This window comes from Lolium rigidum, chromosome 5 (genome assembly GCF_022539505.1).
Source record: "Lolium rigidum isolate FL_2022 chromosome 5, APGP_CSIRO_Lrig_0.1, whole genome shotgun sequence".
NCBI lineage: Eukaryota > Viridiplantae > Streptophyta > Magnoliopsida > Poales > Poaceae > Lolium > Lolium rigidum.
The window spans coordinates 120,953,127-120,969,179 of NC_061512.1; the positions used below are offsets into that span (position 1 = coordinate 120,953,127).

At 46.6% G+C, this 16,053-nt stretch overlaps 1 protein-coding gene across 1 annotated transcript; it reads right to left on the reverse strand.

Annotated features, from left to right (window-relative positions):
- Positions 1-336: 336 nt before the first annotated feature.
- LOC124655470 (cyanidin 3-O-rutinoside 5-O-glucosyltransferase-like) lies at positions 337-2,226 on the reverse strand. The gene has a single exon (XM_047194359.1). It carries the CDS (start codon positions 2,147-2,149, stop codon positions 632-634), a length of 1,518 nt encoding a protein of 505 aa, XP_047050315.1. The 5' UTR covers positions 2,150-2,226; the 3' UTR covers positions 337-631.
- Between the last annotated feature and the right edge of the window lie 13,827 nt (positions 2,227-16,053).

Below are 16,053 nucleotides of genomic sequence, written 5' to 3' on the forward strand. Positions count from 1 at the left end.
AAGGAAAAAAAAAGTGTTGTTGGGCCCCTATGGACCTCATATTTCTTCCCTTCGCCCTCTCACGCTAGAAAAAGAAATTCGGAGAAAACCAGTAGCAATCAAATCCAAAGACAATCATGCAGAATATGGATGAGTGCGACTAGCAATCGAATCCAAAGACAATTGGCGGACAAAAAACTCAATTGTTGCCGAAATGAAAAACAACAGGCTGCAAGATAGCATAAGTGCAATTTTTTCGCATGTATTCCATTAAGGCACGGCAATATCGTCGGCCACGAGACGGGTTGCACCATCTGGATATTCTGATAACCAGATAGTGTGATTGTTGTGGCCCATATCTATATACCCAAAGCTGCTAACACATGATCAAGCTTATTACATACCCGAGGGCAAAACTCAATACTGAAATAAATTCAGTAGCTACATGAAAAACGATGTCCAAAAACAATTGTCCCAGACGAGCTTGGTCATATGTAGACGATACAAGTGCTTGCTTCAGACATGTCAAAAAAAAGTGCTTGCTTCAGAATTGCAAAAGTGTAATTTTAATCCTTAAACCTAATCGTTTTAAGTAAACTTTAACTCATGGCCACCTGGCAGCATATAGTATCGGTGATGTTGATCGATGACGCTAAATTTCCTCCTTTGACAAAATCGATTCCGACATGGTTGATGACATCGAATCCTTCGTGCAAGCTTTGACGAAGCTTCGGAGGCTTCTCTCCGCAGGCCCGCCAGAAGCGGCTGCCCGTCGCGCCATCCCTTTCAGAGCCTCCACTCTTTCCCTGATCTCCACGGCCCTCGCGTCACTGCCCATGACCATCTCGACGCACCTTGCGAGCTCCGCGCCGGTGAAGACGCCCTCGCCGTTGCGCTCTCCTCTGACGCCGCCAGCCCACTCTTCCTCTATCAAGAAGGCGTTCGTCGGCTGGTCGAACATGCTCGGCGCGGCGACGACCGGCACGCCGAGGGCTATGGCCTCCACCGTCGAGTTCCAGCCGCAGTGCGTGACGAAGCATCCCACGGATGGGTGCGACAGGACCGCCGGCTGGTCGCACCACTCCACCACCAGCCCCTGCCCCTCCTGAACGGCGTCGTCTAGGCAGCGGCTCACGTCCTCCTGCCGCCCGTCCTTGCGCACGACGAGCAGGTACGGCCGGCCGCACCGCCGCAGCCCGTGCACGATCTCCTCAATCTGCTGCTTGACGTACGTCGATATGCTGCCGAACGAGACGTACACCACCGACTTCTCCGGCTGGGCCCCAAGCCAGTCCATGTACCTCTCCCTGTCGGCGCTGGCGTGGTCGAACAGGTGGATCCGTACCTCGGCCGAGGACCCTAGCACGGGCCCGACAGCGAACACGTCCAGGTGCTGCCTCACGGTTGCAAGTGCCGCCGGCTCCAGCTCGTCGAATGTGTTGACGAGGTACTTATTGGCACTTTGCCCCTGTGCTTCCATGAACTCGAACTGTTCGCGGAACATTTCGATGACGAACTTGGCCACCTCGCCGCCGGTGGTGTCGACGTAGAACGACGGGAAATCGCGGATCCGGAGAGGCCGGCCCAGGCCTGGCAGGGCCACCTCGTACGCGGGGTCGGCGGCGTGGGACGCGATGAGCTCGCCGTAGCCGTGGAAGTAGTTGTAGTGGGCGGCGAGGACGGTGGCCGGCTGGATCCAGAACACGGCCATGGGGATGGCGTGCTCCCGCGCGACGTCCAGTACACAGGGGAGGATAAGGCTGCACACGATACACGTAACGGGCCGGCCGCGTGCTGCGAGGCGCGCGACGACGGCGGAGAGGCTCTGGGAGCTCGCGCGGCGGATGCGCGCCCTCCCATCGGCGTCCTTGGCGTCGGTGCCGTCGTCGAAGCCGTCGGAGTAGGGAGCGTATGAGATGACGCCGTCTGTGGCCTCCTCCTCGTCCAACACACCGTCGCCGGACGAAGGGAACATGCGGCGGTGGGTGAACAACGGGACGGAGAGCGTGGCGAGGACGGGGCTAGAGCCGTCTTCATCCTGGAGCTGCGCGAGCCTGCGCGCGAGGACGCGACACGGGTTGATGTGGCTCTGGACTCCGAAGGCCACGATGAGGAAGTGGCGGCGCACGGCGTCGCCACGGCCGTGCGGCAGGAATTCCGCTTCGGCCATGACAAGATGGATCGGCTCGTTTGTGTTTGTGCGTAATTTAGCTTCAGTATAGAAGGACGAGGAAATGGCCGAGCTGGAAAGAGTCAATGAGTGCGCTTGAAGGCGAAGCTCACTAATCAGTAATCACCACCAGGTCGCTGGATTTCTTGCATCCAGCCAACAAATGTGAGGTCAGATCGGGCGGTAGAATATGACAGGTGACCTGACAGCCCGAGTACTATATCACTCGATCCGGGGTCTAAATCAATATTTATCGGAACAGTTGGTGAGAATCATGCAAGTGCAAAATAACTTATTGTATTTTCAGCCGGCTAAAACTGTCAATCCACTACAGACGGGCTACTTTAGAGCATCTCCACAGCTTCCAAATAGTTGACGGCAGGACGTACGAGGGACGCCGGCACAATATTCTCTATTTGAAGATGCTGCTCCCACATTAGCGGCTCCATACGTTAGCCCGATAGATTTTGAAATTTAAAATGATAATTAAAAATCGAAATTCATACGAAATTTATACAAAAGTAACTTAAATTTAAACATAACTAAAACTTAAACTTAATCCTGATCTACTCGCCGTTGGTTTGGGGTGCTCGACGGTCCTACCTCGTCGTCCGTGCCCGCTTCTCGTCCCTTGCTTCGCGCATCTGGCAGTGGAGCATGACGGCCAGCGTCGCAGGAGCTTGCCGGCGGCGCTGTCCCCGCGCTTTCAGCCTTTCCCGGGAAGTTTCGATCTCGGCGCGCCTCGCCTGCTAGCGGGCGAACACCTCGTAGTGACGATGAGCGTTGAGCTCTGCGAGCTTCTGTCGCTCCGCCTCCATGAGGAGGTGTCCTGCCTCCTCCGTGGCCGCTCGCTGGCGCGAGATCTCGAGGGCGTGCTCGAGGTTCGCGTCATTGACGAACTCCCGCGCCTCCTCCTTTAACCGCTGGTAGCATTGCGCGTTCAGCGACGCGAGGATCGCCGCCTGCTCCGGGTGGGCGGGGCCCTGCAGCGGCTCGCCCCACTGCGCCGCCTCCTCCGCCGCCTCTGCTTCCGCGTCTGCGACGTAGGCCTCGTGCCGCGCTGCGAACCGTGGGTCCTCGTACTCGTCGGAGCTGTACTCCGCGTCAGGCTGCGGCTCCGGCTGCGGTGGTGGTGGAGGCAGCGCGCGGCCGTTGAGGCCAAGCATGGAGTAGGTGGTCTTCAGACGACGTGACATTTTGAGGTGGAGAGGAGAGAATGGAGCAGTGGCGGTGGTGGAGATGAGAGGATAGCACCACGATGGTGGGCGGCGTACTATATAGCGGTGGCAACTACCTGCATTTACGGCGGCGTAGACGACTGGACGCCGCGTGGCCAGTCGCTGCCCGTGTGGCCGCCTCGGTTTCCGCGCGGGAGACCATTAAACGCCGATGACCAACCTTCCCGCGTCGCGGCCGATGCGAACCGTCGCGTAATCTCGCTGACAAGGCGCTCCCACCCGCGAAAACCGTCGTGCCGCGAGGCGCCGGTAACATAGGCATCCCAGATGGGCCTACCGAATAAGGTACATGGGGATAATCGAAGGCCCACAACCCGAAGTTTATGAAGCTCGTAAGCCCAATAAGCATCGATACGGAAAATAGAGATAGATTAGGAATAAAAGACTTGTATCAATACGGGAAGGATTCAAAGTCTCCCAGACTTTGTAACTTGTACGATACGAAAACCTCGGCTCCACCTCCTATATAAAGGGGAGCCGAGGGAGAAAGAAGGGATCGAATCATTGTCAACACAAACCCTAGTTTTTCATAGTCGAGCAGCTTTTCGGCTGAAACCTTCGAGATCTACTTGCCCTCTACTTTCCGCGAAACCCTAGTCTACAACTTGTAGGCATTGACAAGTTAAACCCTTGTCAATTGGCGCCGTCTGTGGGAATTGGAGGCGACAAGGAGCTGATCTCGATGGCAAGAACAACATCAACAACATCATCAGTACCAAGCAACGCGATGGACGGAGGTAAATAGGTCAAACCTGGTCTCGTCGATTTTGTTCCTCACCCTCCCGCCCGTTTGCATGCATATTCCGATCTGGAGGAGTCGATGGAGATGACGTTCGGGAGCTTCCACTTCCGCGTCGGGAAAGAAGGACCGCATCACGTGACGACATCGATTTTTTCGGGACCGTTAGCGGCTGATTCTGATTTCTCGGGATCATCATCATCAATCGAGTCAGGCGACGAGGAGGCTTCTCCGCCAAGCTACATCAAGCCCGCCACTGACGGAGAACTCGCCGATCTGCTCGGCGGCATGTCTTTCGGGTCGTTCACGGACTCCGATCTGGACAGCGACTCGGAGAGCATCGAAAATTTCGACTTCATCGATAGATCTACTTCTATTCGGGAGGTCTTCGCCGATCGTTACGACGGTGTCATCGACCCGGAAGATGAAAACAGAACTGCAAAATATCACCAAGTCTACGTGATTGGGGAATCAAGCCGGCCAGAAGATGAAGCGTCGGAAGATTTCGATGATTTGGGCAACCCGTACATCGACCCTGCGAATCTCACCCGTGGAACATGACCCAAATACGTCGGCCCCACGCCGCGAGAGAAGGTGCAGCTATCGCAAGCAGCTTGGGATAGAGCTGGAAGAGCCATGAACGGCACAGAGCTGATGACCACAACAACCACGTCAGAAGAATTGCAAGCATATCAATATAGACTCGCTCGTGCTGGACGTGAGCTAGAAAAAACAAAGAAAAATACTCAGCGATAGAAGAGTTGCAGCTTCCGCATCAAGTGCACGCAGGGCCAACCTGAGCCGACAATCAGGAACTTCGGGAGATAGCCACAGAGAGGCACGCGCGAGAGAAAGGTCTCGGCTAACTAACGTGCCTGAGCACGAAAGAGAGAACCTGATACAAAACCTCGACATGTCCTTTATGTCGATAGATACAAGAGGGCACATCATCCCCAAAACACCGGAAGCGGGATATATGGCGACTCATGCTTTCATATTAGCATCCAAGCCACCTCCCGAAGATCCTAGAGAGGCTTTGTACCAGATGGCTATGACAGGAGTTGGTGTCATGGGGACAGCGATAGCAGGATCGAGTACGCTGCAACCCCGAGAGCACACCAAGGCAAAATAATCCTCAACCTACTACGGCAGCACGAGATCCCCCTCGAACAGGTGACACAAGAGATACAACGATACAAGCACGAGTTGATAGAGCACGACAGGAGAGAAGAGAATGTCGGCACTCACCAGAAGTCGATGAAGAGGATATGTGTGGACTCCCTTGTTTTACTCGATGAGTTTTTAAACTCCGGTTCCTTCTGGGTTTAAGTTACCTTATAATTACAAAAAGTTCGATGGCTTGCAATACCCAGAGGATTGGCTGATAGATTACCTGGAAACGGTGAAATTGACGGGTGGAACTAGAGCAACAGCCATGCAGAGCATCCAGGTTCACCTCAGCGGATCCGCAAGATCGTGGATAAAGAAATTACCGGAAGGATGCATCGACAGCTGGGAGACTTTCGAGGACTTGTTCGTGAAAAAAATTCCGTTCAATGTGCAAGAAACCTGCATAAATAGAGCAGCTGAGGGCCTGCTATCAGAAGTATGATGAACCAATGAGGATGTATATCCAGCGATGGAAGATCATAAAAAATTCGGCAGAAAACATATCTGACGAAAGAGCAATTGACGCATTTTTTGCGGGGATCCGAAGAAGAGACTTACTCGTGGATTTGGGTAGATCCAAGCCGAGAACAATAGCAGAGCTCATGGAGATAGCGAATCGCTGGGCGGATGGCGAAGATGTTGTTCATAATAAACGGCACAGATCACCCGAAGAAGATCGCAACAGAAACAACAACCAAAATAGGCGACGATATTCTCGCCAGTTCTCATATTACGACTGTCCCAACCAAGTGACGACTGGCTTCCGAGGAAACAGTGGAGGAAATCATCGGGATGATTATCAGAGAGGCAGCAAGCAGCACAATGATCATAGAGATGCGCCAAGCTCCAGCAGACAAAATAGTCGACCAAGGTTCCAGAGGCCATACAATATATCACCCGAAGATCCTCTGAACGGGCCATGCCAGATGCACTTTTTCCTCGACAGTGAAGGGAAAAGACAGTCAGGACACCTTCAGAAGGACTGCCTAACATTCCTAGCTCTCCATAGCTATGCGGAGCATACAAATGCACAAGCAGCAAACAGGGGGCACGTACAGGGGCCAAGGAGTGAGGTTCATCTGCCACCACCACCCGCAATTACTAGCGAAAATCAACATCAGTTGTAGTTGGTGGCATGTCCAACCAACAACGTGAAAGGATCGTATGCCGCACCTAGAGGGGGGGGGGTGAATAGGTGCTAACCAATTTTTAGTTCTTTTTCAATTTAGGCTTGACACAAAGGTAAATTCTCTAGATATGCAACTAAGTGAATTTACCTATATGACAAGGTTACCAACTAAGCAAGATATAGCTACGCAATATATAGGAGATAGAATAGGATAGAGGTAACCGAGAGTGGAGCACGCGATGACACGAAGATGATTCCCGTAGTTCCCTTCCTTTGCAAGAAGGTACGTCTACGTTTGGAGTAGTGTGGTTGCTACGAAAGCCAAACCAACAGCCACGAAGGCTTCACTCAGATCTCCTATGAGCAACGCCACGAAGGCCTAGCCCACTTCCACTAAGGGATTTCCTCGAGGCGGAAATCGGGCCTTTACAAGGTTCTTGGGGCACACATCCACAACCGAATTGGAGGCTCCCAAATCTGTAACAACACAACAATCAACAATAATACATCAACACAAATCAACTAGGGATCCAAAGAGGAACACTAGCAAGAGGGTCCTCAAACAAATGAGGGGGAAATGTAAATCGCTTCGGTGAGGATGTAGATCGGTGTCTTCTCCTTCGAATCTCCAAAGATCAAGAGCTTTGGTTGGGGGAGGAAGAGGATCTTGCAAATCTTGAGTTCTTGAGGTGGCTCTAATGGTGGTGAGGCTTGGCAGAATTTCTTCAATGATTGAGCAAGGAGGAAGGAAGGAGAAGGGGCCAGCCGTTGGTGCTTTTTGAGGGCCGGATAATCCGGCCTGAGTTGGGGCCGGATAATCCGGCCCCTCGGAAAAATCCGGCTCTGGAGAAAATCCGGCCAAATGTCCGGCCAAATATCCGGCCTCATGCCAGGGATGTACTGAGCCGCGTCGCTTCTAGTCCTTAGCCAAAATCTGGGGGGCCGGATATTTGAAAATATCCGGCCCGGATTATCCGGCCTTGGAGAAAATCCGGCCAAATGTCCGGCCAATAATCCGGCCTCATGCCAGGGAGGTACTGAGTGATGGCGTGTAAGACACACGTCCGTTGGGAACCCCAAGAGGAAGGTGTGATGCGTACAACAGCAAGTTTCCCTCAGTAAGAAACCAAGGTTATCGAACCAGTAGGAGTCAAGGAACACGTGAAGGTTGTTGGTGGCGGAGTGTAGTGCGGCGCAACACCGTGGATTCCGGCGCCAACGTGGAACCTGCACAACACAATCAAAGTACTTTGCCCCAACGTAACGATGAAGTTGTCAATCTCACCGGCTTGCTGTAAACAAAGGATTAGATGTATAGTGTGGATGATGATGTTTGTTTGCGAAGAACAAGAAAGAACAATTGCGATGAGATTGTATTTCAGATGTAAAGAATTGGACCGGGGTCCACAGTTCACTAGTGGTGTCTCTCTCATAAGATAAACAAATGTTGGGTGAACAAATTACAGTTGCGAAATTGACAAATAAAGAAGGCATAACAATGCACATACATATATCATGATGAGTACTATGAGATTTAATCAGGGCATTACGACAAAGTACATAGACCGCTATCCAGCATGCATCTATGCCTAAAAAGTCCACCTTCAGGTTATCATCCGAACCCCTTCCAAGTATTAAGTTGCAAACAACAGACAATTGCATTAAGTATGGTGCGTAATGTAATCAACACAAATATCCTTAGACAAAGCATCGATGTTTTATCCCTAGTGGCAACAAGACATCCACAACCTTAGAACTTTCTCGTCACCGTCCCGCGATTCAATGGAGGCATGAACCCACTATCGAGCACAAATACTCCCTCTTGGAGTCACAAGTATCAACTTGGCCAGAGCCTCTACTAGCAACAGAGAGCATGCAAGAACATAAACAACATATATGATAGATCGATAATCAACATGACATAGTATTCAATATTCATCGGATCCCAACAAACACAACATGTAGCATTACAAATAGATGATCTTGATCATGATAGGCTGCTCACAAGATCTAACATGATAGCACAATGAGGAGAAGACAACCATCTAGCTACTGCTATGGACCCATAGTCCAGGGGTGAACTACTCACACATCGATCCGGAGGCGATCATGGTGATGAAGAGACCTCCGGGAGATGATTCCCCTCTCCGGCAGGGTGCCGGAGGCGATCTCCTGAATCCCCCGAGATGGGATTGGCGGCGGCGTCTCTGTAAGGTTTTCCGTATCGTGGCTCTCGGTACTGGGGTATTCGCGACGAAGGCTTTAAGTAGGCGGAAGGGTAGAGTCGGGGGCGTCACGAGGGACCCAAACAACAGGGCCGCGCAGCCAGGTGATACGTCTCCGACGTATCGATAATTTCTTATGTTCCATGCCATATTATTGATGATACCTACATGTTTTATGCACACTTTATGTCATATTCGTGCATTTTCTGGAACTAACCTATTAACAAGATGCCGAAGAGCCGATTGGCTGTTTTCTGCTGTTTTTGGTTTCAGAAATCCTAGTAACGAAATATTCTCGGAATTGGACGAAATCAAGACCCAGGGTCCTATTTTGCCACGAAGCTTCCGGAAGACCAAAGAGGAGTCGAAGTGGGGCCACGAGGGGCCGCCACTATAGGGCGGCGCGGCCCAGGTCTTGGCCGCGCCGACCTGTAGTGTGGGGCCCTCGTGTGGCCCCCCACGTTGCCCTTCCGCCTACTTAAAGCATCCGTCGCGAAACCCCTGAGGCGAAAAACCACGATACGGAAAACCTTACTGAGACGCTGCCGCCGCCAATCCCATCTCGGGGGATTCTGGAGATCTCCTCCGGCACCCTGCCGGAGAGGGGATTCATCTCCCGGAGGACTCTACACCGCCATGGTCGCCTCCGGAGTGTTGAGTGAGTAGTTCACCCCTGGACTATGGGTCCATAGCAGTAGCTAGATGGTTGTCTTCTCCTCATTGTGCTTCATTGTTGGATCTTGTGAGCTGCCTAACATGATCAAGATCATCTATCTGTAATGCTATATGTTGTGTTTGTCGGGATCCGATGGATAGAGAATACCATGTTATGTTAATTATCAAGTTATTACATATGTGTTGTTTATGATCTTGCATGCTCTCCGTTATTAGTAGAGATTCTGGCCAAGTTTTTGCTCTTAACTCCAAGAGGGAGTATTTATGCTCGATAGTGGGTTCATGCCTGCATTGACACCTGGGACGATGATGTAAAGTTCTAAGGTTGTGTTGTGCTTGTTGCCACTAGGGATAAAACATTGATGCTATGTCTAAGGATGTAGTTGTCGATTACATTACGCACCATACTTAATGCAATTGTCTGTTGCTTTGCAACTTAATACTGGAAGGGGTTCGGATGATAACCTGAAGGTGGACTTTTTAGGCATAGATGCAGCTCGATGGCGGTCTATGTACTTTGTCGTAATGCCCAATTAAATCTCACTATACTTATCATGATATGTATGTGCATTGTTATACCCTCTCTATTTGTCAATTGCCCGACTGTAATTTGTTCACCCAACATGCTTTTATCTTATGGGAGAGACACCTCTAGTGAACTGTGGACCCCGGTCCATTCTTTAATACTGAAGTACAAATCTGCTGCAATACTTGTTTTACTGTTTTCTCTGCAAACAATCATCTTCCACACAATACGGTTAATCCTTTGTTACAACAAGCCGGTGAGATTGACAACCTCACTATTTCGTTGGGGCAAAGTACTTTGGTTGTGTTGTGCAGGTTCCACGTTGGCGCCGGAATCTCTGGTGTTGCGCCGCACTACATCCCGCCGCCATCAACCTTCCGTGCTTCTTGGCTCCTCCTGGTTCGATAAACCTTGGTTTCTTTCTGAGGGAAAACTTGCTGCTGTGCGCATCATACCTTCCTCTTGGGGTTCCCAACGAACGTGTGAAATACACGCCATCAAGCATATTTTCTGGCGCCGTTGCCGGGGAGATCAAGACACGCTGCAAGGGGAGTCTCCACTTCCCAACCTCTTTACTTTGTTTTTGTCTTGCTCTATTTTATTTACTACTTTGTTTGCTGCACTTATATCAAAACACAAAAAAATTAGTTGCTAGCTTTACTTTATTTACTATCTTGCACTCTATATCAAAAACACAAAAAAAATTAGTTTACTTGCATTTACTTTATCTAGTTTGTTTTATTTACTACTGCTAAAATGGCTACCCCTGAAAATACTAAGTTGTGTGACTTCACAACCACAAATAATAATGATTTCTTATGCACACCTATTGCTCCACCTGCTACTACAGCGGAATTCTTTGAAATTAAACCTGCTTTATCGAATCTTGTTATGCGAGAGCAATTTTCTCAGTGTTAGTTCCGATGATGTCTGCTGCCCATCCCAATAATTTTGTTGAATTATGTGAAATGCAAAAGTATAAAGATGTAGATGGTGACATTATAAAATTAAAATTGTTTCCTTTCTCCTTAAGAGGAAGAGCTAAAGATTGGTTGCTATCTCTGCCTAAGAATAGTATTGATTCCTGGACTAAATGCAAGGATGCTTTTATTGGTAGATATTATCGACCTGCTAAAATTATATCTTTGAGGAGTAGCATAATGAATTTTAAACAATTGGATAATGAACATGTTGCTCAAGCTTGGGAAAGAATGAAATCTTTGGTTAAAAATTGCCCAACCCATGGATCGACTACTTGGATGATCATCCAAACCTTCTATGCAGGACTAAATTTTTCTTCGCGGAATTTATTGGATTCAGCTGCTGGAGGTACCTTTATGTCCATCACTCTTGGTGAAGCAACAAAGCTTCTTGATAATATGATGATTAATTACTCTGAATGGCACACGGAAAGAGCTCCACAAGGTAAGAAGGTAAATTCTGTTGAAGAATCCTCTTCCTTGAATGATAAGGTTGATGCTATTATGTGTATGCTTGCGAATGATAGGACTAATGTTGATCCTAATAATGTTCCGTTAGCTTCATTGGTTTCCCAAGAAGAACATGTTGATGTAAACTTCATTAAAAATAATAATTTCAACAACAATGCTTATCGGAACAATTCTAGTAATAACTATAGGCCATATCCTTATAATAATGGTAACGGTTATGCTAATTCTTACAACAATAATAGGAATACACCCCCTGGACTTGAAGCCATGCTTAAAGAATTTATTAGTACACAAACTGCCTTTAACAAATCTGTTGAGGAAAAGCTCAATAAAATTGATATTCTTGCTTCTAAGGTTGATAGTCTTGCCTCCGATGTTGATCTTTTGAAATCGAAAGTTATGCCTAATAGGGATATTGAAAATAAAATTGTTACTACAGCAAATGCCATCCAAGTTAGAATTAATGAGAATATAAGATTAATGGCTGAACTGCGTGCTAGGTGGGATAGAGAAGAAAATGAAAAACTAGCTAAAGAGAAAAATGTAGCTAAAGTTTGGACTATTACCACCACTAGCAATGCTAATGATTCACATGTTGCTGCACCTCCTACTATTAATGGTAAAATAATTGGTGTTGGCAATGTTTCTCCTCCTAGTGCAAAGCGCGCAAAAATACCTGAAACTGCTAAAACTGCTGAAACTGCCTGTGATAAAACTGCTGAATTTTTTTTCCAACCTTGGGGATGATAATCCCATTGCTTTAGATTGTAATGAGTTAGATTTTGATGATTGCCACATCTCTGAAGTTATAAAGTTCTTACAAAAACTTGCTAAGAGTCCCAATGCTAGCGCTGTAAATTTGGCTTTCACAAAACATATTACAAATGCTCTCATAAAAGCTAGAGAAGAGAAACTAAAACTTGAAACTTCTATTCCTAGAAAGCTAGAGGATGGTTGGGAGCCCATCATTAAAATGAGAGTCAAAGATTTTGATTGTAATGCTTTATGTGATCTTGGTGCAAGTATTTCTGTTATGCCTAAGAAAGTCTATGATATGCTTGACTTGCCACCAATGAAAAACTGCTATTTGGATGTTAATCTCGCTGATAATGCTAAAAAGAAACCTTTGGGGAAAGTTGATAATGTTCATATTATGGTTAACAATAACCTTGTCCCCGTTGATTTTGTTGTCTTGGATATTGAATGCAATGCATCTTGCCCCATTATATTGGGAAGACCTTTTCTTCGAACCGTTGGTGCTACTATTGATATGAAGGAAGGTAATATTAAATATCAATTTCCTCTCAAGAAAGGTATGGAACACTTCCCTAGAAAGAGAATGAAGTTACCTTATGATTCTATTATTAGAACAAATTATGATGTTGATGCTTCATCTCTTGATGTTACTTGATACACACTTTCTGCGCCTAGCTGAAAGGCGTTAAAGAAAAGCGTTTATGGGAGACAACCCATGTTTTTACTACAATATTTTTGTTTTATATTTGAGTCTTGGAAGTTGTTTGCTACTGTAGCAACCTCTCCTTATCTTAGTTTTATGTTTTGTTGTGCCAAGTAAAGTCTTTGATAGTAAAGTAAATACTAGATTTGGATTACTGCGCAGAAACAGATTTCTTTCGCTGTCACGAATCTGGGTCTAATTCTCTGTAGGTAACTCAGAAAATTAAGCAAATTTACGTGAGTGATCCTCACATATGTACGCAACTTTCATTCAATTTGGGCATTTTCATTTGAGCAAGTCTGGTGCCCTAATAAAATCCATCTTTACGGACTGTTCTGTTTTGACAGATTCTGCCTTTTATTTCGCATTGCCTCTTTTGCTATGTTGGATGAATTTCTTTGATCCATTAATGTCCAGTAGCTTTATGCAATGTCCAGAAGTGTTAAGAATGATTGTGTCACCTCTGAACATGTTAATTTTTATTGTGCACTAACCCTCTAATGAGTTGTTTCGAGTTTGGTGTGGAGGAAGTTTTCAAGTATCAAGAGAGGAGTATGATACAATATGATCAAGGAGAGTGAAAGCTCTAAGCTTGGGGATGCCCCGGTGGTTCACCCCTGCATATTCTAAGAAGACTCAAGCGTCTAAGCTTGGGGATGCCCAAGGCATCCCCTTCTTCATCGACAACATTATCAGGTTCCTCCCCTGAAACTATATTTTTATTCCGTCACATCTTATGCACTTTGCTTGGAGCGTCGGTTTGTTTTTGTTTTTGTTTTTGTTTTTTTTGAATAAAATGGATCCTAGCATTCACTTTATGGGAGAGAGACACGCTCCGCTGTAGCATATGGACAAGTATGTCCTTAGGCTCTACTCATAGTATTCATGGCGAAGTTTCTTCTTCGTTAAATTGTTATATGGTTGGAATTGGAAAATACTACATGTAGTAATTCTAAATTGTCTTGGATAATTTGATACTTGGCAATTGTTGTGCTCATGTTTAAGCTCTTGCATCATATACTTTGCACCCATTAATGAAGAAACACTTAGAGCTTGCTAATTTGGTTTGCATATTTGGTTTCTCTAGAGTCTAGATAATATCTAGTATTGAGTTTTGAACAACAAGGAAGACGGTGTAGAGTCTTATAATGTTTAAAATATGTCTTTTATGTGAGTTTTGCTGCACCGTTCATCCTTGTGTTTGTTTCAAATAACCTTGCTAGCCTAAACCTTGTATCGAGAGGGAATACTTCTCATGCATCCAAAATCCTTGAGCCAACCACTATGCCATTTGAGTCCACCATACCTACCTACTACATGGTATTTATCCGCCATTCCAAAGTAAATTGCTTGAGTGCTACCTTTAAAATTCCATCATTCACCTTTGCAATATATAGCTCATGGGACAAATAGCTTAAAAACTATCGTGGTATTGAATATGTACTTATGCACTTTATCTCTTATTAAGTTGCTTGTTGTGCGATAACCATGCTTCTGGGGACGCCATCAACTATTCTTTGTTGAATATTATGTGAGTTGCTATGCATGTCCGTCTTGTCTGAAGTAAGAGAGATCTACCACCTTAATGGTTGGAGCATGCATATTGTTAGAGAAGAACATTGGGCCGCTAACTAAAGCCATGATTCATGGTGGAAGTTTCAGTTTTGGACATATATCCTCAATCTCATATGAGAATAATAATTGTTGCCACATGCTTATGCATTAAAGAGGAGTCCATTATCTGCTGTCCATGTTGTCCCGGTATGGATGTCTAAGTTGAGAATAATCAAAAGCGAGAAATCCAAAATGCGAGCTTTCTCCTTAGACCTTTGTACAGGCGGCATGGAGGTACCTCATTGTGACACTTGGTTAAAACATGTGTATTGCAATGATCCGGTAGTCCAAGCTAATTAGGACAAGGTGAGGCTTGCAACTTGTAAGATATAATTTTCATAACTCATATGCTTTATTACTACCGTTGACAAAATTGTTTCATGTTTTCAAAATAAAAGCTCTAGCACAAATATAGCAATCGATGCTTTCCTCTTTGAAGGACCATTCTTTTTACTTTTATGTTGAGTCAGTTCACCTATCTCTCTCCACCTCAAGAAGCAAACACTTGTGTGAACCGTGCATTGATTCCTACATACTTGCATATTGCACTTGTTATATTACTCTATGTTGACAATTATCCATGAGATATACATGTTACAAGTTGAAAGCAACCGCTGAAACTTAATCTTTCTTTGTGTTGCTTCAATGCCTTTACTTTGATTTATTGCTTTATGAGTTAACTCTTATGCAAGACTTATTGATGCTTGTCTTGAAGTACTATTCATGAAAAGTCTTTGCTTTATGATTCACTTGTTTACTCATGTCATTACCATTGTTTTGATCGCTGCATTCATTACATATGTTTACAAATAGTATGATCAAGGTTATGATGGCATGTCACTTCAGTAAATTATCTTTGTTATCGTTTTACCTCGCTCGGGACGAGCGGAACTAAGCTTGGGGATGCTGATACGTCTCCGACGTATCGATAATTTCTTATGTTCCATGCCATATTATTGATGATACCTACATGTTTTATGCACACTTTATGTCATATTCGTGCATTTTCCGGAACTAACCTATTAACAAGATGCCGAAGAGCCGCTTGTCTGTTTTCTGCTGTTTTTGGTTTCAGAAATCCTAGTAACGAAATATTCTCGGAATTGGACGAAATCAAGACCCAGGGTCCTATTTTGCCACGAAGCTTCCGGAAGACCGAAGAGGAGTCGAAGTGGGGCCACGAGGGGCCGCCACTATAGGGCGGCGCGGCCCAGTGTCTTGGCCGCGCCGACCCGTAGTGTGGGCCCCTCGTGTGGCCCCCACGTTGCCCTTCCGCCTACTTAAAGCCTCCATCGCGAAACCCCGAGGCGAAAAACCACGATACGGAAAACCTTACCGAGACGCCGCCGCCGCCAATCCCATCTCGGGGATTCTCGGAGATCTCCTCCGGCACCTCCGCCGGAGAGGGGATTCATCTCCCGGAGGACTCTACACCGCCATGGTCGCTTCCGGAGTGATGAGTGAGTAGTTCACCCCTGGACTATGGGTCCATAGCAGTAGCTAGATGGTTGTCTTCTCCTCATTGTGCTTCATTGTTGGATCTTGTGAGCTGCCTAACATGATCAAGATCATCTATCTGTAATGCTATATGTTGTGTTTGTCGGGATCCGATGGATAGAGAATACCATGTTATGTTAATTATCAAGTTATTACACATGTGTTGTTTATGATCTTGCAT

What these genes read in the sequence shown, in the direction of transcription:
- LOC124655470 (XM_047194359.1), bottom strand. Translation starts at nt 2,149, where the DNA reads ATGGCCGAAGCGGAATTCCTGCCGCACGGCCGTGGCGACGCCGTGCGC.